General features: G+C 34.4%; 1 protein-coding gene across 4 annotated transcripts in view; it reads right to left on the bottom strand.

Moving 5' to 3' along the window:
- Positions 1–11,140: 11,140 nt before the first annotated feature.
- LOC129245757 (dentin sialophosphoprotein) overlaps positions 11,141–22,253 on the bottom strand; it is a 28,952-nt gene continuing 17,839 nt past the window's right edge. For 2 of the 4 annotated variants that reach the window (XM_054884128.1, XM_054884129.1), the window contains 3 exons: positions 21,473–21,549; positions 15,777–16,158; positions 11,141–15,662 (listed from right to left, as the gene is read on the bottom strand). In XM_054884128.1, the coding sequence (XP_054740103.1) occupies positions 13,955–15,662; positions 15,777–16,158; positions 21,473–21,549 (2,167 nt within the window). In that variant the 3' untranslated portion in view covers positions 11,141–13,954. The remainder of the gene's footprint in view (positions 15,663–15,776; positions 16,159–21,472; positions 21,550–22,253) is intronic. The other 2 variants (XR_008582431.1, XM_054884125.1) reach the window with 2 other exon arrangements.

Raw genomic sequence — 22,253 nt, 5'->3', positions numbered from 1 at the left:
GTTTATTTAAAATTTTATAACTGTTAAGGCGCTGTGTGATACAACTGAAATCGTAAAAGTCATCGTAGGGCTACGAAAGGTCTAATGTGAAAAAAACCTTATCGTATACCTTAGTGCGACGTAGCACATACAGTACAAGGGCTGGAAGCATTTAAGAGCCCGTGTTACGCTATGTTATATGCTGCAACTTTCTTTCTAGTACAAATAAAAAAACTTATCTTACTCGTACTTTGATCCACGTTTTAAAGGGGAAAATCGATCTTGTGAATTGTTGTTGGGACGATTCTTGATTTGTCCTTTATTTATTAAAGTGAGACGAAAGGCGAATCTATTAAAGGAGGTGGCACTAGATCAGCAAGACCGTTTTATGCGTTAAGATGTTACGACAAATGAAAGTAGAGTAGTAGTAAAATGGAACGTCTCGTCTCAAAACTGACAGAAAAAAAGAATGCGCCGCTGACACCCTAATGTTCGAGGCAAAAGAAAAAATCAAATGAACCGCTATCACCATTTATAAATTAATGACTTACATACTTCAATCTGTTTTAGAAATCAAAATTCTAGGTGTGGTTTTTGATGCACGTTTTACATTTCTTCATCATATAGATTTAATTTTATCTTTACGCTTTACTCTATTCTTGGTTTTATAGGAAGCAATAGCTCGAGCTTTGCAGACCCTTACACTCTTAAGAGGTTATATACAGTTAGAAGGCCGAAAAAAAGCGAATTTTCCAGAATTTTTTCTGAGAAAGCTTTAAAATTTGTTGATCTACTAATTTGTACACATATTATGTTATCTTTTAACTGTATTTTAAGACTTAGTATTAATCGAAATATTTATTTGGAAAGGAGCCACAGCTGATCTCCGGGAGCTCCTCTCAAAAAAGACGTTTTGCGGTGACTGAACTGGATTTAAAAACTGAAATTAAAAAACCAAACAGATTTCATTAAAGTAATGTTAAATCTAGGAATAAGCAAAATACATTTTTTTTTTAAAATTACACAGGTCAACAAGGTTTTGTTCTAGGAAAGTGTAGGGTCATTTTCGAAGTAATTTTTTGCAAAAAATTTTGGAAAAAAAAACAATAAGCCTTCCGCCATTCAACGCTGCGTTGAATTATACCAGCAATTTAGTATAATTTCAAAACCGAGGTTGATACCAATTCCAGCCTTTCCTCCAAACATTGATCCTGATGAGTTCCTGTTAACAGACCTGTCGAACTTACCAAAGGAATCTACTTCTTCAGAGGTATATCTTCAGCACTTCAACCAAACATTAGCTCAATTGGAGAGTGATTGGGAGACTATTTATACAGACGGATCCAAAACGGACACGAATACTACGTTTGCAGTAACAAATCATCTTGGTGTAACCATTGCTGTCGGTTCATTGCCAATATACTGCTCGGTATTCACAGCCGAAGCAGCTGCATTACTTGTAGCAGTTAAATACGCTTCCCAGAAAAGGAGAAAATTTATAATTTGCAGCGATAGCAAATTTACTTTGGATGCTATTAAGAACCAGAGAAACGAAACACCACTAGGTACAACCATTCGAAACATATTACTTCTCAATAAAAACACTATAAGAATCATGTGGGTTCCTGGCCATTCTAGGATACCAGGAAATGTGTATGCTGACAACAGGGCTAAAGAAGCCGGCCATGAACCATTACATTTTAGTGATGATATTACTAACAAAGACATTCGAAAGCTGGTACAAGAGCATTTGCATAAATTTTACGCAAGTAATTGGAATACCTTTCAGCACCCTTATAAGAAATACAATCCCACCGGAGCGAAACCTTTATATCCCTCTAATATAGCCTGTCAAACTTTAAAAAAATTCACACGACTCAGGATTGGCCATTCAATATCTACTCACGCTCATTTGCTAAATGGTTCGCCCAAACCACTCTGTCCTCACTGCAACTCCATCGATTACTCAACTCTACATACTCTTGACTACTGCCAAAAATGGGAGGAATGTAGAAATGCGATGTTTCCTAACTGCAAGCCCACTGATTTATTAAAAAACACAGATATTAATAGTATTTCCTTAATTTGTAAATTCATTTCACAAACTAGATTAAGTATATAGATCATTAAGCTCTGAACAAGCCATATAATCCATAACAGCTATTCCTAACACTCACCCCAAAAACTATCCTTCCTCTCCACCATAGTTACTCCTCCCTTAACTTTAACCTCACCCAAAAAAACAAATTAGTATTGTATTAGTATGTATGTATTGTATATAGATACTTAAGTTTATATTATCATAAGCCGAAGGCCCTGGCAGCCAGCGCTTAGTACTTACGTGTGACAGTTATTTATAATTGTTACTCTTGTAAAAATAAATAAATAAATAAAACTTCAAAATGCGATATCTCAGTGAAAAATAAAGATATTTAAGCAAACTCAACGGAATTTAAAATAGGAAGGCTTATAATTTAAAATACCATGTCTACTTTTTTATGAAGAGCAAAATCTTCGTAGCTACATAACCTCAAAAATGGGCAAAAACAGCGTTTTTGCACTTCTAGGTTAGGATATCTCAAAGTCCTGACGTCATAGAGCAATTTAAACCCCGGATTCGGATTCTACGCAAAAAATTACTTCGGAAATGACACTACACTTTTATAGAACATTCCGAACCCATTTTTTTTGCAGACCTGTGTTATCGATGAGAAAAAACTTCGATTAATTACTAAAAAATATATTTAAGAAGCTCGTATTAAAATTTGAGACTAATCGGTATAGCCGTTTTCGAGTAATGTTGGTCACCGACTTTGAAAACACCATTTTGAGAAATACGCGTTTAAAGTGTGAAAAGCACTTTACATAGAATAAAAAAGGTAAGCGCTGCCGCTCCGGCCTTGTACTTTCAAGCACTCTGAAACGCCTTTTCAAATTTGCTTGTAACTTCGAAAATGTTCACCGGAACTATATTAAATATTTTGTGTGTTTTCTTAAATATACCTACATATGTATGTACATTAAGAAAAAAATAAAAAAATAAAAAAAATCGATTTGTTCAATATTCTAACTGTGCATATTGCATTTGTTCAATCTGCATTAGAATATGCCCTGCTTATTTGGAGACCTTACCACAAATTGTCTTCTGACAGAATTGAAATGCTCGAAAAAATTTTCTTAAATATGCTCTCTTTTCCCTGATCCTGTTCCGTCATATTGGACCCTCTTACTGCTAATTGATCTTAAACAGCTAGAAAGTATGTTAGAAGATGTTGTTGTTGTAGCAGTATAAACATTTCTCATACATATACTGGGAATGCTGTTGCAGTTACAGAATAAGAAATCAGAACAAATTATGCCTGCAATGCTGATATTGCTCGCTCGCTTCTTCCTATTGCTCTCTCTTCATCAATGAGATCTCGAATTCGATTGTATTGGATTTTAGCTTTCTCTAAACTATGTTTTTCTGCTCAACTAAACTGTATATTGTAATTTACCTTCTCAATAACGAGCTTTTTGTAGTTGTAGTTAGTAAGAATAATTGTTTATTGATTTCGGCTTGCGTGAGACAAAGAAATATCCAAAATAAATCCATGTGCATATGTGACCTTACCAAACCAAAAATCTCCCTTGTAAATAAAACAACACTTCTTGTAATATATATATTTTGTTTATTCAAGTATTATTATATTTATTATTTATCTCTTGTTTATTGCATTTTTGATTATTAATTTTATTTTTTATATATATGCTTTTAATATAGATATATGTATAGTATGTAGAATAGATGCAGATGAAATTTTTAAAGTATTTTAGTACTGAAACTTAAATTATTGAATAGAGATGAAATGAAAGTTAAGAACACCTTTTTATGGGGTAATGAGCATGAGAGATTTATGTGCATACTGCACATATGTATTTGTGTATGTTTTTGTTATTTTTTTTTTCAATGACAATATTTTTTACAAAAACTTCAAGTTTTCATACATATATACACATATTTTATACATGTATATTTATTTTACTGATCTCATACCATTTAGTGCACTACGATTTTATCTTAAGTTGAAAAAATATCTATATAATAGAAATTCAGTAATATTATCAGTATTTTAATCAATATTTTAACATTAGGTATAGCTGTCTAATTTTGCCTTTGTGGTTTATTTAAACATTAATTTATGCATTTTTATTATGAAGAACCATAACAAACATAATCCAAATATGAAATGAAATAGTCAATGAATGGGCTTTTTCGCAATTAAAAATGCTAAACTGGAATTAGCATTGAAATGAAGTTTTGCTTGGCTTGGCGCAGTTAGACAAAATACTACATTATGGCGAAGTGTAGAAAAACTCAGAATACATATTGTAATTTGTTGCGAAATGTGATTGAAATTTTGTTGATGATTTCTTTAATTTTTAATAGACAACAATGATTCTGCATTTTTCACACCCACATAACGTCGGTACACGTCGGTTAGTTAGAAACTACCGCTAAATATTACAGTAATTTATATATGATTCTTATGTAATTTTTAAGTCAAGTATTTTTTGTGTTTATTTTAACAATAGTAGTGTGTTGTTGTATTTTATGAAATATTTAATTATTACAAATTATTATTATAAGAGTGTGGCATACTTTTTGTATTTTTCATAAAAAGTTTTGCAGATTTTTTTTGAATTTTTTTGTTTTGTATTTTTTATGTTAATAGCGACTTTTATGAATGAACTTACGCGGCTACTATATCTCAATGTAGTATACAAATTTTATATATTAATTTTAAAAAGATCTATTTTATAAGGAAACTCTCAACTTATTACTTGTTTTGTAATGTAATTTTTTTATATCTATTTATTTGTTTTTTTTTTTTTTATTTATTAATATTTTTTTATTTATTAAATTTTCTTTATTTATTAATATTTCTTCTTTGCTTTTGTTTTTGGTGAGTCAGTGCTGTTGCACTAACAAACTTCTGTTAAGAATTGCAGATCTTGTAATGCAATGCCAGATTAAATTTTGATTATTTTCTTATTTAATTCATTGGATTAACTTTTTATTTGAATTGTGTTATTACTCTTTTCCTTATTTAATGTTACTTAAATTTTTATACTTTTAAATATTTAGTTTACAACAAAAAATTGTAAGTGCAACAGGATTAACTACTTATATTATATTTTATATATATTATACATATGTATATATGCATATATACAGTAGGGAGCAAAAGTGTTTCCATAGTTAACATTCTCAACTTTGTGGGCCAATAAAATGCAAACGAATGAAGCAAATCAAAAAAACCTTTTGTTCTAATAATATGTCTTTAATTCTTAACAAATTGCCGTATATGATAAAAACAAAACAGAATCAGAAAAATATTCAAACAAAAAAAACCAAACCAACTCGCATGTGTACAATTTTGCACCTTCCGTTATTCTTACTTTTGTTTGATTTCTTAATTCTCTTTTCAGCAATAGACATGCGGTTTTACCGTTATATGTTTCGTTTGTTCATTCTTCGCTTATAAGATCCAGAAAATCACGCGTTTCTTATTATTCGAAGCAGATTTGTTGATTTTAGCAATTAGTCTATAAAGTACTGCGAAAAAATGAAGAAGCTTTCGTCTGATGTCGAAAATAGTATTATTAGCCTAACTGAAAGTGGCTGTTCGACTCGTGTTATTGCAGATCAGCTTAAGATTTCCCATTCAGCGGTGTCCAAGGTCCAAAAAAGACGAAATGTTGCTCCCAAAAACATTATTAAAGGCCGTAAACGCCTCTTAAAAGACTCTGACGCCAGACTAATGATGTCGAAAATGAGATCTGATAAGTTCCTAACACCAAAGAAGGCATCTATGGACATAGGAAAAGACGTGAGTCGGTGGACAGCTAGAAGAGCACTGGCTAAGATTGGATATGTGGCAAGTGTGAAAAAAATAAACCAGCCCTATCCGAGAAGAATGTCAAAGCTCGATTGAAATTTGCCCGGGAACACAGAAACTGGACTCTAGATGACTGGAAACGTGTTATCTGGTCAGACGAATCCAAGTTCAACCGTTTTCAGTCGGATGGCAAGCAATACTATTGGCATAGACCCGGCGACAAGCTTCAAAAACACCATGTGAAGCAAACCGTCAAGCATGGAGGAGGCAATGTCAAAGTTTGGGGATGCTTTACTTGGTGGCACATTGGACCAATACAAAAAATTGATGGTATAATGTTAAAAGAAGACTACCTCAATATTTTGCAAACCCAACTAACAAATTTTCTGGACAAGTGTGCATATCCCGAAGAGGAAATTACTTTTCAACAAGATGGGGACCCGAAGCATACTGCCAAAATTGTCCGCGAATGGTTAAAAAGCCAAAATTTTAAGTTGATGGAGTGGCCAGCTCAAAGTCCCGACCTCAATCCGATTGAGAACCTGTGGTCAATCGTGAGGCGACGGCTCGGGCAATATCAATTAGCGCCATCCAACCTAGACGATCTTTGGAAGCGTGTAGAACTGGAGTGGAACCGAATTCCAAGAGAAACCATAGAGAAGTTGGTCGAGAGTATGCCAAACCGAATAAAAGGTGTAATAGCTAATAAGGGTCTGTGGACAAAATATTAATTTCATATCACATTTCATTTTGTTCACTAAAGGTGCAAAATTGTACACATGCGAGTTGGTTTGGTTTTTTTTGTTTGAATATTTTTCTGATTCTGTTTTGTTTTTATCATATACGGCAATTTGTTAAGAATTAAAGACATATTATTAGAACAAAAGGTTTTTTTGATTTGCTTCATTCGTTTGCATTTTATTGGCCCACAAAGTTGAGAATGTTAACTATGGAAACACTTTTGCTCCCTACTGTATATTGCTCACACTTATTTTTCAAAATTATTAATCACCATTAAGTTGCTTTGTCAACTCTAAAAGTAGTTTTATATTAAAAATGATTTTAGTGTGTTTTCGTACTTCTAAGCAAAAATACTGTGTTGGAAGGTCAACGCAATGCAACAATACTCATCCAAAGATAACAGCGAAATTGATAAAAATAAAAGAGTTTCAAAGCGATGCATAAAATAAAATTTCCCCAAAAAAAATTATAATAATATTTTACAAAATATTTCATCCAATTTTAAAGCAAGTATTTCGCTGATACGAATCATGATAAAAAGAAATGTAGCGTATTTCAAATATTTTTTTAGTGGGTTTCCGCCATAAAGCAAGCAATCCGCCAAAATATTTTACATTTTTTTAAGTTTGTTGTACAATTCGGCATTGTGTTGTTTTTTTTTTATAAGCCTATTTGCTTTTGTTGTTTTATAAGCGTAAGTTATTTTCTCGTTTCTCTTCTCATTTCTCTCTGAAATGTACTGAGAGCTGCAGTCACTTTTGATTATAAGTTTGATGTTTTAGGTTGTTTTTGTTGTTTATTTAATTTTATAGTTTAGCAACTTTGATACCGAAGAGTGCGTTCGAGCTGCAATAATTGCGTCAGTGTTATTTTTTATAGTAGAGAGAGCATCACGCTCTGAGCGAAAATTCCGACAACATTCCAACAATGCCAGACGCTGTATAAAAAAAAACAATATATTTATATGTATATAATTGGCGCGCACATCCGTGTTTGGCCGAGCTCCTCCTCTGAATTGTGGTGTGCATATTTGTCCGACCTACAGTTTTATGCTGCCTTCGAATGACAGATGGTTGTCTAAGAGCAGCTTTTTGATGGCAGAAATACACTCGGAGGTTTGTTATTGTCTATCGAGGGGCAAGCGCTTTTAGAGAAACCCTTTTCTATCATTTTGGTGTTTCATGAGCACAGGGCTTTTTCGATTACGGGCCCTACCGAATGGTAATCACGTACAAACGCATTCGGCTACGGTGACCACGAAAAATATATGAGAAAAAATATTTAACAAAGTGTGATTGAATTTGGCAGTGTTCTCATAGGAAACATACTAATTTGTGCCTATTTTAATTCGTTTGTTTATAGTTTTTAACATTTTTAGTTCCCATCGTGTAAAAATTCAGAAGGTGTGGCCAAAATCAGACCGTCAATCGGCTCTCAGCGAATTTTACATTGATTAGCTGATTGGCTGACGCAAGCTGGGTTTGTTTACGAAAAACTTAGTAATCCATCATGCTAGGTTTCCTAAGGGGTTACATGGGTTTCGTTGGTTGAAAAAATCGATTTTTTTTTTTTGCTTATTAATTTCTACAACTTCTCAGGAATATTATCCTAAATTTTCAAGTCGATCCGAATAATAAATTCGGAGATTACGTCTTTGGAATGTGTGCGCACCAAGCCACTTTCATTGTTACTCAAAACTTTAAACGCGTTTTTCTCGGAACCGTGTTTTCAAAGTCGGTTGTCAAATGTTCTCGAAAACTACTCAACCGATTTTCATGAAATTTTACACAGGTGTTCGAAATACAATTTACTCGTGCTTGAACGAAGAATTTTTTTTTTTTTTCAATTACAACTATTTAAAAAAAAACAAAATGTCAAGCAAATTTTACCGAAATTTTCATTTTTTTGCAAAAATGTCTGCCAAAATTCCAATTTTTACTTTTCTTTTCTTTCCTTCGTTTAAGCTCGAGTTTATGGTCTTAACTAAAGCACTTAGTTTTGTTTTCTCATTTCTGATGAGCCGTGCAGGAGTTATGCTGACAACGCGGACGCACCTTTTTTTCGAGGGGTCACCGAAAATGACGTCACAATGTAGGAGTTTTAATTTTTTTTTTTGAAAATTTCAGAAATTATTCTTTAAATATGTATCTATAAGACAGAAAAAAGTTTGAATTAAATAAATAATTTTTTATATAGAAAAATTAAAAAATATTGAAAATAGGCCTTTTTTTACCCGACGAAACCCATGTAACCCCTTAACAGAGAACCGCATTAAGTTGTGAGTCAGACATCGGCCATCAAATATGTACCTATATAAATTACTTACATATTAAAAATCTGTTGCTCATCACTAGGACAACAGACGCAACACAAAAAATTTCACTGCACAATTGAGATGGAGCACGAAAAGTAAGTAAAGTTTGTAATAAATACTACTTTACAGTTGAATACAGCAAAAAACTAAGCTGGATTGGATTGGATTTTAAATTAGTTTGGTATGAATAAGAAATCGATTTTTTTGGGGCAAAGCACTAAAAAAATGAAAATTGAAGCACCTTATCTTACGTCTACAATTCCAAAGAAAATTAGAACTAGAAAATTAAAATAAAAGAGAAATTAAATTAAAATTTCTCTTTTTATTTCCATTTGAATAGGTTAGGTTACGGTGATTGCAATTACCCACGAGTGTATAGCGAGAGGCCAGAAGGTCCATTGTTATGCCACTATGGTTGCAAACTCATCAAAAAGTGCGTTAATTAATAATATTAGTCGCAATGTAAACATAAAATTAAAAAGAAAAATTAAAAAAAGTGAATAGATCAAAATTTCCATTACTTTTCCAACTTTTACAAATATCATCTTCTATGCAAAATAACCACTGCCATGTTACATACAGCAGATTATCAGGTGGGCCTCAGCAACAGAGAACCAAAGAATACACGAGATTGCAGCATTGCGGTAATTATTGCCCAGCTCAAACACACGCAAAGTCTTCTTAATGATATCAACAAGAGGAATCAAAGTGAAATCAAAGCACATAAACAGTTAGAAAGCAGCAGTAGGATTGCATTTTTGATTTCTTCTATTTATTTGGTCACTAAATCCTCAAGTTTTATGTAAGTAACTCTGAACTATCAATCTCAGTTCATAGATTTTGATATTTTGGGACCAAAAGCAAAAGCAAAAACCAAATACATTGCTTTTGTTGTTTTGTTGTACTGCTGCTACCCAAGAATCATATAATACAAGATTGCGCCTTCCGAATTTGCTGCGAAGTCATGCCCGAGAATATACGAAAAAAAGAAGGGGTTCGCGGCAATTCGTTTTCATTAGTTTGTTTAATTTAAATGTCACAAATTACAATATTACCAAGCCATTCACCAAATTTTCTAAGCCGCTTGCACCCTTATTCGTGGCGTGCGTCTTGATGTTGTTCCCAAAATAGAGGGACCTACAATTTTAAGCCGACTCCGAACGGCAGATATTTTTTTATGAGGAGCTTTTTCATGGCAGATATACACTCGGAGGTTTGCCATTGCCTGCCTAGGGGCGACCGCCATTAGAAAAAATGTTTTCTTCATTTTGGTGTTTAACCGAGATTCGGACCTACGTACTCCGAATGGTAGTTTGGTAGCCCATTCGGCTAGGGGCGTCATGCACGAGAATATACGAACAAAAAAGGGGCACACAGCGCTTCGATTTCACTAGTTTGTTAAATTTAAATATTGCTTCTTACTCTTGTTTGTATGTTTTGTATTATTATGGTGCCTTGTCAAAATCACGAAAAATGCAGTAACCCTTTTCGCCTTGGCTGCTACCTGTTTGATATGCCTTGGTATAAATGTAACTTTTTAATTTTAGTTAATTTCGTTTATATTTTTTATTTTATATTTTTATTATTATTTTTAATTTTTTGTTTTATTCTTTTTATTATTAGTTTTCATATTTTTATTATTATTTTCAATTTTGGTTTTTTATTCTTTGTTTTTATTTTTATTAATATTTTTAATTTTTTTATTATTTTTAATATTTTATTTTTATTATGTTTTTATTTTTTGTTTTTATATTTTTATTACTTTATATTTTTATTATTTTTTATTATTTTTTATTTTATAATTATTTTTTATATTTTATTATTATCTTATATTTTATTATTATAATTTATAATATTATGTTTTATGTAATTAATATGTCTTAAATTTACATTCATTATATTAAATTTTTATTCCTTATTTTCAAATATATTTTCGTCCGACTATAAAACAGTCAGGCGCAAGCTTTTTATGTTATTTAATACATTAGTTTTACTTAGTTTCCATATTCGTTTTTTTTTAGTTTAGTTTAATTAAATTTTTCTTTAATTTATTTTACATTTTACTTTATTTTACTACTTTCCGTTACCAATCGTGTTTGTTTTATTTAATATGTATATTATTTATTACATGACTTTCTTTTTTTATTGTTTTACAATATTTTACTTAGTTTTATTATTATATTGCAGTATTTATTACACATCATATTTAATTTAATTTAGATTTATTTTAAATTGTTTATTTATTTCACGTTATTTTTTATTTTTGCATTTATATATTTATTTTAATATTATAGTTTTATGTTTTTGTTTTGCAACGTAGATCAGTTAAAAGATGTCGTTAATTAAAAATAAGTTTTGAATGAATTTATAGAAGTTGCTTCTGGGGATTTCAAATCGTAAAAAAGAATAAAACGCACAGCTAAATTAATAGTAATTTAAAATAATAGTTTACAACTTTTGGGATCACTAGTGTCAAGGGTAGTTTATATTCACATTGTATTATATGTATGTATATGTATTTGGATGTTAATTTTGCTTTTGATTATTTTCCGGACATACAGGAGAAATATCTCATTCGCTACTTCACAGTACACCGCTATGTAATATTTTGAGGCTTCCCCAATCATTGCATTTGTTTTGTTTTTATTCTCAGCGAATGAAATTTACGTTCTTCAGACAATGCTCTCTGCAAGCTCATCTGAAAAAACGGTGCTTTTTTATGGCCAGCTCTTTTGGGTAGTATTTTACGCTCTTACAACTTGTTATTGTTGTTATTAAAAGCTTAGCCAATTGTTGTTGCATAACATATGCGTTGCATTGTTGTTTGATGATAAATTTAACTTTTTGAAATGAGAGTTTCTTTGCTGAAGCTAAATATTCGCAGCTGTCAGAGCTGCTGGGCGACGCATAGTATAATAGTAAAAACCGATTGTTTTTAGTTCTCTCTCTTTTACACTTGCTTCCCAACATGCTTTAAATATCAACGCGATTGCCAGTTACAGAGCTTGTTCGAGGCACGGAATAAAAGCGGCAGTATTGCAGTACTTATAGGCGTTTGCAGCCTTGTTGCAAATGCTAAGCTGATACTTTTCTGATGTTCGGCACATGTTTTGCATAGATGCGCGAGAGTGGATAAATAAACAAAAATAATGGAGCTTTCTATAAATATTTTCCTTGATAATTCGGATACTGACGGTAATTTACTATTGAAAATGACAAAAAGAGAATAAATCAATTGTGCAAACGCATTTTCTATGATGCCGATTGGAAAGACTTTCCGCGCAATAGTGAAAAAAATTTATTTTTATTTATTTTTTTTTTATTTAGTTTGAACGAAGTTGCAAGTGAAATTCTTGCGAACGTGATACTTCAACACAGCGGCTGTGATTGCATCTCGAACAAGCCTACAATCTCTTAGCTGAACCTCTTTCTTTGTTTTTGTTTTTTGTTATGCTACTTAACTTCTGATTTAGCACAATCTTTCGAAAAAGAATTTGGCGAAATCTGTTAAAGCGAAAAAAAAAACGAGAATAGTTGACTCTCTTCTCTTTTCGCCACTGTTTAACGTCATTTTCCGTTTGTATGAGGAAGACATTTCTGCAGTTGTGCAATGAACATAACGAATATGTTTGCTTGGCTTTAAACTAAGCTTAGCAATTGTTGTTGTTTTTACATGGTCAAAGCATAGTTTCCTTATGAAAGATAGTACATTTTAACAGTTCACTGCAAGTTTCTTTTAGCGAAATAATCGCTAAGTAAAAATTATGTTCAATGAACTTTTAATGCTTTGTTTTTGTAACTAAAAGTTACTTAATTTTTATGCTTTGTTTTTGTAACTAAAAGCTACTTAACTTTTATGCTTTGTTTTTGTAACTAAAAGTTCGATCTTTGTTTTTGTCAATCGTATTTGCATGCGACAAACCCAGTTCGTTTTGCATCAGCTCCTGCAATTTAGCACCAAACACAAGAAGCATTTTTGCTTTTAACATTTACTCGCGATTTGCGCTCTGTAATGTTTATTAACAGGCGCGCTGTAGGTTATGTTATTATGAACGGATGTTAATTAAAAAACAAAAAATGGATTTTGCTGTTATAGTCATTGATTCATAAATAAGATTTTTCGGTCATCCATTATAAATATTTATATTTTATGAGTTGTGTTATATTTTTAATTTGGATGCCGTTTTGTGCATATGGTAAACATTTTGCTGTTAAAGTTTCTCTTTTATTTTTGTAATATATGTAGTTCTCTTTAATATTTGCTTAAAACAGTTCCAAATTATGCATTTAGAATTTTTCAAGTTAACGATTTTTTTTTATTTATAATTTCGTAAAATTTTTACGCGCTCCCCGAAAGCAGCTAATATACCCAGATTCTGCTCGATTGTATTTTTTCATTCATCCTTTTACTTAAGCTTTCTTCAATTTTCTGCTTACGCACAATTTGCGCCTTCACACTTCTACCCCTGCGTCATTTGTATTTTAAAATATATTTTAGCTTAAAATTCATAATAGGAAAGACACACTGCTTTTTTGCTTACTATTTTGCTCCAAACGCTATGCGTCTCGTTAGCTTTAGCTTTAGTTTTCTCTCCCCTTCTCCCTTACTCTCTCTCTCTCTCTCTCTCTCTCTCTCGGTTGCACGATGCCACTTTTCTCATTTTTTAAATTAATTGCAATTACTAATTTTTATTTTAGACTTAAATTTAGTTGCTTAAACGTTCAGGCAGTCACATTCGCTTCAAAGTTTTCCCACATTTCTCATTCACTCCGCATACTCAGTCATTTGCATTGGGTTTGGGGGTAGTTGTAGTTGTAATCTAGACTGGTGGCGGCGCTCATTAGCTTACATCCGTATGCACATATTTGTAGTTGTTGGTGGTAGTTTTGATTTTCGACATCTCCCAGTCCGCTCAAGGTCTTCGTGAGCGCAATGCATTTAAGCTTCCAGCGCTTTCCTTGCACTTTGAGCTCATTGAGCGTGCCCCTTTTGGGCGCTCCTTTGCACGCACAACGCAGTGCTTCTGCAAATGCACGCTTAAACGCTGACCTCTTCGGTTAGAATGTCATTGAGTAAGCGGTTGAGGCTATCCAGTCCTGTTAGAAAGCCGCCATCTGGGCCGTGGTGCACTGGGGTGCTGGACGCCGCCTGTTGCAGCAGCCCGCTGCCATTGCGCGGCACAAATGCCGTGTGTGCAAAGTCAATTAGACGCACGTCTACTAGACAGCGCGCATCTTCGCTTGTGGCGGCCGCTTGACAGCCGACGATATCTAAGGATTTTGAGGCATGTTGCAGTGTCAAGCGCGCCGCGTTAGCCTTCTTTTTGCTGATGCTATTGCAGTGATTATTCTTATTGCCATTATTATTGTTGTACGTGTTGTGTATGTCTTGCATGCCCGCGAGCAGCGTATTCTTGATCTTATCCGCTGTACTCTCAGTGCCGCATGTTGTTGAGGTGGGTGTCATGAGCGGTGTCTTCACTGGCGACGCGTTAACTGAGGTCGGTGTTGAGGACACCGGAACTGCACTGCTGCTGCCGCCCGCGCTGGTCACCACGCTGCTTAAGCTTAGTGCAGTTGTTGATTTTTTTGCTTGCGAAAAGGTCGAAATCGCGTCCTTTTTATTGTCACTGACATCGATCTCATCCTCATCGTCGGCATCTTTACAACGCAGACGCTTAACTGCACCACGCACCGACTTCAGCGATGACGCTGTGGACGAGGTGGGCGAAGAGTTGGCAACGGAGGCGGGCAGCTTGCCGACACTGCTCGGTGGCAACGGTGGTGTTGAACAGGCAGATGTTGCGAGTGTTTGCGGGAGCCGTGGTGCTGCTGCTAATAGCGGCGTATCGGTCGCTTGCGCCAATGGCGATATATCGAAGGAGTCTTGCTGCGATTTGTAACGCTTCAGCATGACTTCCGTTTGACCAATTATGCTGCTGTCATAGTCGGAACTGGCCTCGTCTGAGCTATTATCGCCCGTCTGCCGTCCACTTGTGACCGCTTTGATTTGCTCGGACAAACCGGAGAAATCGTCGCTGCTGTTGCTACTATAATTCATCCAGGAGTCGCCGGAGTGCGGCGATGATGTCGAGACGCTTGGCAGTGGCGGCTCGGGATCGAGGAATATTGTCTCTTCGGAAATTGGAATGAATGGCGGATTGGTGTTGCTGCTACTGACGGCAGACACATTACTGCTATATGCACTCAGCGCAGAGGATGGTGGCGGCATGGATATAGCATCGATTTCCGTGTGTGCCACAACTGCTGATGCAGCCGAGTCTTCATGGAAGCCCCGCACAGGTGTGACCGCTTCTGCGAAACCACACGATCTTTCCAGAGATGTTTCCGTTAAGCCGCGCTTTCGACGCAACGTGGGGCGATTCAGGCCCGACATATTTGTGGAGTCGTTTGAGGCATCGGCATCGTAACAACAGGGATCACCGCCAGTGCTGCTGTTGGTAGCGGAAGCATTGCCGCTATCGGCCGCCACCATGTGCAGATCATCATCGGTTTCATGCAGTTCCAGCTCATCACCGCCATCATGACCAGCAGTATCATCATCTGCATCCACTACATCGTCGTCGTCGTCGATGTCATCATCGTCGATGCTGTTATCGGGATGGTAGTCGAAAGTAGCGGATTTCGTGGCCGACTTGGGGGTGGTGGGTGTAAGCCACTCCTCGATATCCATGGGATGGGTCGACGGATTCTCCTCATAACCCTCGTAGACGATAAGTAATGAACTGCAAATAGGGAAGAAGAATTCAATTAAGAAAATGCAAATTTTGCAAATTAAAAAAAAAACAAAATCAAGTGTAATAAAATTAAATAATTAAAGCATTGCTTTTCACACTTACCACGAGTAGAACCGATAGCTGGACTGCTTTTCGATAACGCGCCGCAGCTGCAGCAACCTCTGGACAATCTTCTTGATAACGCGCGTGCGCAAGCGATAGCCATTGTAGAAAAAGTCATGCAAAGCCTGCTTGAAGCCAGTCTCGTCCAATTCACGTCCCCAGTACTTGTCGCGCTTGGCATATTGATCGATATGGGCCTGATAGTTTTGCATGCCGCAAAGGCGTACGCCCAGCGATGCCGATGTGCTCGCCGCACACTTGGCCATCTGCTTGGAGCGTTTCTCTGCCGAAGCATCATCACCATGCTGCCGTGTGCCCATTTTCAAATCCAGTATGCATGGATTACGGAATTGCGATGTGATGTTCTCTAGCATGAGGAAATCTAAGGAAAGAGAAATGCAAAAAAAAAAAACAAGTGAGAAATGAATTATGAATTGAGATTTTAGAATTTGCTTTTAATGTTTAATGGGTGCAAATGTTACACAATATTATCGTTAGACACAGAAAACGTTCAGAAAATGAATATTGCCCGACGATTATTTAGCTGAAATACAGCTGTGATTCGCGAACGCCTACGAATGGATTACTGAATAGGCCATTTACATACAGACATATGCACAAATGTAGTTTATTGCAAAGCAGAACAGTTTATTCCAATACTAATGACATTTACGTATGCATGTCGCTAGAGCCGAATATTAACAGTTTTGACTATTTCTTTCCGATGTCCCTTTATGCAACGAAGAAGCTAAATTAAAAAAAAAACCTGATATGCAGAATTTGCACAGCAAATAAATGGCGTGACGTAAAATGACGCTGAACTTTGCGTGTGTACATATATTTTTTCATTATATGTGCTTTTTTTAGCATTTTCACGTGTAACCGCTCACTCGTCATCAATCGATTACTTGTAAAAATCACATGCCCGCCGCAGTGCAATTTAGTTCACATTCACGCAGCAACTACGAATATGAGGATTGCCGCATTGAGGTTGTTAATTGCAAGTACCACTGTTCATACGCAAGAATATGAGAATTCAGGGTAGGTAAATTTAATAAGCATTAAAAAAAAAATAAAAGTACAAAAAAAAAAAAAAATTAAAAATAAAATAAAAATTAAATAATAATTACAACAAAAATAAAATAAAAAGTAAAAACAAAAATTAAATAAAAATTAAAAAAAAAACTAAAAAAAACCCAAAAACAAAAACAAAAAAGTATAACAGTAAGATGAAATGTATTATCGTGTGATGATTGTAGCTCGGAAAGTTGGGAAATTTTAAACCATAAAATAAATAAAAATAGAAAAAAATGTCACTCTTCAATTTAGTTATTACAACTATTGATAAAAAACCGAATATCGACGAAAAAGCGAAGTTTGAGAGGAAATCTCTTAAATAAAAAATCTCTCTTTAAATACAAGGCCGATAGCTTCTGCTGCTAGTTGCATTAATTTTGCAATATAATTATGCATAATTCTATTTAAAGTCAATAAATAAATTTATAAATAAATATTCCTCATTTTATGCAAATCCAAGATAAGTACGTGCGTCCCATGTCGAAAGCAGTTGAATCAGAATGCATCTATTTCCATCTGGGTGCTGAGCTCGATGTCATTGCGAGAAATGGATCGGCAATAGAAATTCGGATATGTCTACATGGTGAAGTCCAAATAAGAAGACTGGCGTCATAAGAATGTTTTAGTGCTTTGGAAGTTACATTCCTAGCTGGCCTCCAGTTAAAGCTTGGTGACATTCGGTTCAGTGGAAGTGAAGTTATTGCGTCTAAAGTGTCAGTATCTTTGAGTCATCGGTATAAAAATAAGTTTCGCACAAATTTTGTTTTAAAATCGGTAAAACGTTTACCGAAGCATTTGAGTTGATGAAAAAAGTTTATGGCGATGAGTGTCTATCTCGTGTCAGAGTTCATGAGTGGTTTACACGTTTCAGAGATGGTTGTGAGGACATAAATGGCAATAAACATACGGGCCGCCGAAAATCAGTAATGACCGAAAACTCCACCGAAGAGTTTACGAAAGGTTTATGCACGTTTCAATCCGCACAAGTTAACCGAGGACCAAAAATTGCTCAGAATTTCTCATTCGAAAGACCTCATTAAAGAGGCGAGAAAAGACGAGGACTTCCTTTACAACATTGTAACTGGTGATGAAACGTCGCGTTTCCAACATGAACCTCAGACTAAGCGTCAAAGTGCTGAATGGAAGGCCCCAGACGCCACCATCCAAAAAATCGCGTTTGGAGTAGTCAAAAATCAAGCCGATGCTCATTTGGCCCGGCGCCGGCCAAGTTGTGTCATATTCAACCGTGATATTTTTTCCGGGCTCTTGTTTATGTGTGAAATTGTACGAATTTAAGTTGCCGAATTTTGTTTTTCGCCAAAATACGATAATTTAGGAAGTATATATAAATTACAGTTGTGCTCGACACAACTAACTAAGGGAATGAGGATTTTACCAGTTTTTGGCTATTTTTCTTTTGCTTATTTATTGTTGACTAATTTTTTTAATAAAAATTCAGCACATTAAATACGAGTATATAAGAAATACCATATAAATCCACATTTTTCAGTCTTTGTACGAAAATTATAAAAGCTCAAAAAAAGTAAAGCAATATTTCAACCTTTTTATACAAAATAAAACAAAAAAAACATTTGAGTACGCAGTTTTAAAGCCCATTAAATTTTAATAGAATAGAATGCAATTTTAAAGTGACCCAAATTCGCATTGATTTTTTATAAAGTTTTTCTCCACAAAAAAATTTCGAGTATTCGTTATATGAAGAAAATGAGCAACACCGTCAAGAAAAAAATGATCAAAAATCAACGAGAGTTTTGGAGCACTTCAAACGTGTACTTTATTATGCTAGAATTGAATACACTCTAAAACTGCATACCTAAAAATGTTCGAAAAATTCTGAAAATAAATGAAAAAAATATTTAAAAATTTTGCAAATTTTTAAACTTGGATTTATATTGCATTTCTTATGTAATGAGCGAGACTTAAAAAAAATTATGAGCAATAAATAAATGAAAGAAAGATAACCGAAACTGAAAAATATTGCCGGCTTAACTAGTTGAGAGCTCACGGATATGTACAAATTCTCTAAATTTCTTTGCATCAACATAAAGAAATTTGATATGATTCTCTACTCAGGTCGGGTCATCATTACAGTCGTTGCACTCATTTTCTAATAGACTGAGTTCCAGTTACTATTAATCTGATCATTTACGTCATCTGATTTAAAAAGGACTTGAAAGATATATATATCAATAGGAAAACACATTTGCTATATTTACACTTATTTCCCATTTATAAGGGGGCGCGTTTACTCTTAGAAAAAATAATTTTCATAGTCACTTATACAACATTTGCAAAATATTTTTAATAGAAGACGTCAATCTCTAGTAAAATTAAGCATTCGAGCAAATTAAGAAAATCATAATCACAACCTTTTACTAGGTTAACTTCATTCGAAAAAATCCGATAAATTTCCACAAAGTCCACACTTCGAAGGCAGATCTGTCTTTGAAAAAAATTTTTGCGAGACTTGCATAATGCAAAATAAATTCTACTTTTATATAATGGCAGCGCAAACGGAGGATAGGCAAACGCTGGCGACCAAATAGAGGTCTTTTGGGTTTTGAAATCACACCACTAAAACGGCTTATGCGGAGAACGGCAATGCATAAGATGGTCGGCCCATAGAACGCTGGAGTATGCAACGATCTTTTTTGCTGATTTATGAGAACGTGACTATTTGTACAACACAGTTTTGATGAGCATTCGTAAAACAAGCAATGCTGACTGACTCACTGAAGGCCCAGTTAGTCCAAGACTTAACGTAATCTTCTGCCGTAAAAATATTCGCAACAACCACTTAATTGATTGGCATTAAGCGTTTTTTATTTTATAACTTTTTTCCAACTCGTTGACAGACAGTTTGCATGAATTCGTTTGTGAAATTTAAAATTCCAGTATTTCTCAAATATTTTTTTTATCTGGCATACACTGCTTTAAATAATTATATCACTGCGACTAATTGGCAAGTCAATTTATTTGACAAATTATTTTTTTCTTATTTAGTTTTAATCAATTTTTTTATAGAAGTATAGTTCATTCTGTGACAAAAACCGTATTTATATGGTTTCAAACTTTGTACAAATTAAAAAAAAAAAAACAATTTCCTTCAAACTTTCGCACTCTTCACAATTTTTAGAAAAATTTCGGGTATGCAGTTTTGTAACCCATTGAATTTTGGTATCGCAAAATGCGTTTAAAAATTTTTAAAACTCAACGCGATTCTAAACACTTAAATTAAAACATGTGAAATTTTGATGAAAATAAAAAAATTTTTTTTGGTATCACAAAATGCGAGTTTCAAGCAGCCCAAAAATTTCGCAAATTTTTTAATTTTTTTTTTTTTGTTGGGTCGTTTCTTCTATATACAAAATAAAAGTTTAGGTGTTCTTATTATGGAGAAAATGCATAAGAATGCCAGCAAAAACAAAAACACAATTTAAAAACTCAACGCGATTCTAAATACTCTGATTAAAAAAATGTGAAATTTAGTAGAAATAAAATAAATTTTTTTTTAGTATCACAAAACGCGAGTTTCAAGCAGCCCGCAAATTGCGTTGATTTTTTAATAATTTGTGTTTTGTTGGCTCTTTTCTTCCATATAAAAAACAAAAGTTTCGGGCATTCTTATTATGGAGAAAATGCATAAGAATCCCTGCAAAAACAAAAATTTTAAAACTCAACGCGAGTCTAAACACTCTGATAAAAACAATATGAAATTTTGATAAAAAAAAAATTTAATTAAAAAAAAATAATGATTAGCGCTTGCACTTCTGTTAGGTGTTTGGCCGAGCTCCTCCTCCTATAGGTGATGTGCGTCTTTATATTTCCCCACAAAAAGCGGGACCTACAGTTTTCAGCCGCTGAACAACAGCGCAGATCTTCATGAAGACGCAATAGGCCGCTCCAACTCCCGCGAAGTCACGTGTGGGAGACAAGTCCCACACTTTTCAATGCTTTGCCACCTCAACACAAAAAAACAAAAAAACAGTTTTCAGCGGACTCCGAACGGCAATTGATTTTTTATGAGGAGCTTTTTCATGGCAGAAATACCATACACTGAGAGGATTGCCATCTGCCGAGCTGCGACCGCTATTAGAAAAAACTGTTTCTATTTGATGTTCATGCAAAATTAAATGAAAACAAATGAATTGTCAAAACGTGTCAATAAGTCCCGGGGCACTTATTTTTTGAGAATTATAAAACCAATGGCTTGCAAATTTGGTTTCAATCACTGCGCTAAATTTACGTGAATCTGCAACTGAGGCATCTAAAATAAGCCAGGTTATTAAGTGCGTTACGCTAAGTTATGTTTTGGCTAAACGCCTACACAGCTTTCCATATAACAGATTGACGCAAAAATAAAAAAATATGTTACAAAAATGAAGTATAGACTAACTGGCGCTTGAATTTTTTCACTTTGCACGTGAAGGGATTTTTGGTTTCTGAAGGCATTTTAAAATTTATGTGAATATGACAGTTGTCATTTGGCAAAAAGTTTAGTTGATTATTTGACTGGCTGACTGATTGATTGATTCGATTGATTGGTTGGTTGGTTTGTTGTGGCACACACCACAACAACTTCTTCTATGGATACTAACATTGCTTATTTGTGTTGTCTAATTGCGAAATACTTTTTATAACATCGGCAGCATTTCCATTCTTATGAACTTTCATCCTGTAAGAGAGAAGAAGAAGAAAAAGGAACCTTGTAGGCATTAAAAGATTTCATAAACAAATACGTTGCTTTTGTTTCAAAGTAGTTTATTTTTAAATGCACAATGCTTAATATCAATTCGCATACATATATGTAAATATATTTAGTATAGTTTTTACTTATGTACCTAAATATTTTATTTAGTACTACAAAATACGACAGCTTTACGAGTTTCGGTTTTTAGTTTTTTGGCTTTTTTCGAGTAGCTTTTATCTAGCAACAATTACAACTCTATGATATTTGTATGTAGGATCACAAGTATTATAAAAATAGGAAATCATAATACACATAACATATATTTATTTAATTTAGCAACGGCATCGAGTTTTTGAGTCGATAATGGACGTGTTACAGTTCGCCTCAGGCTACTTTTGGTATGATTTTGGTTGCGCTTGGCTCCCAGCTCATCGGCGACAGCAGCGCTCGGCCATGCTTTATCGGCTATTCGGTCGGCGTTTCGCTACTGGCTGGCGAGGAGTCGAGTGCAGGAGTGCAATGCGGCTCCAGTGTGTTGCGGCAGGGGCGGCGAGTTGTGACACAGCGTCTAAGGTGGCGCACGATCGTTCGCTCGCACGCTCACTGACAGCTCACCACCACTTGGTTTACTTGTGTGCTTGTTTGCTTGTTTGCTTGCTTGGTTGTTTTCTTGTTAGGGCCGTGTTCTT

Source organism: Anastrepha obliqua, chromosome 4, assembly GCF_027943255.1.
Source record: "Anastrepha obliqua isolate idAnaObli1 chromosome 4, idAnaObli1_1.0, whole genome shotgun sequence".
NCBI lineage: Eukaryota > Metazoa > Arthropoda > Insecta > Diptera > Tephritidae > Anastrepha > Anastrepha obliqua.
The sequence above is the reverse complement of the archived record's forward strand: the minus strand, read 5'-3'. Positions and strand labels throughout refer to the sequence as shown.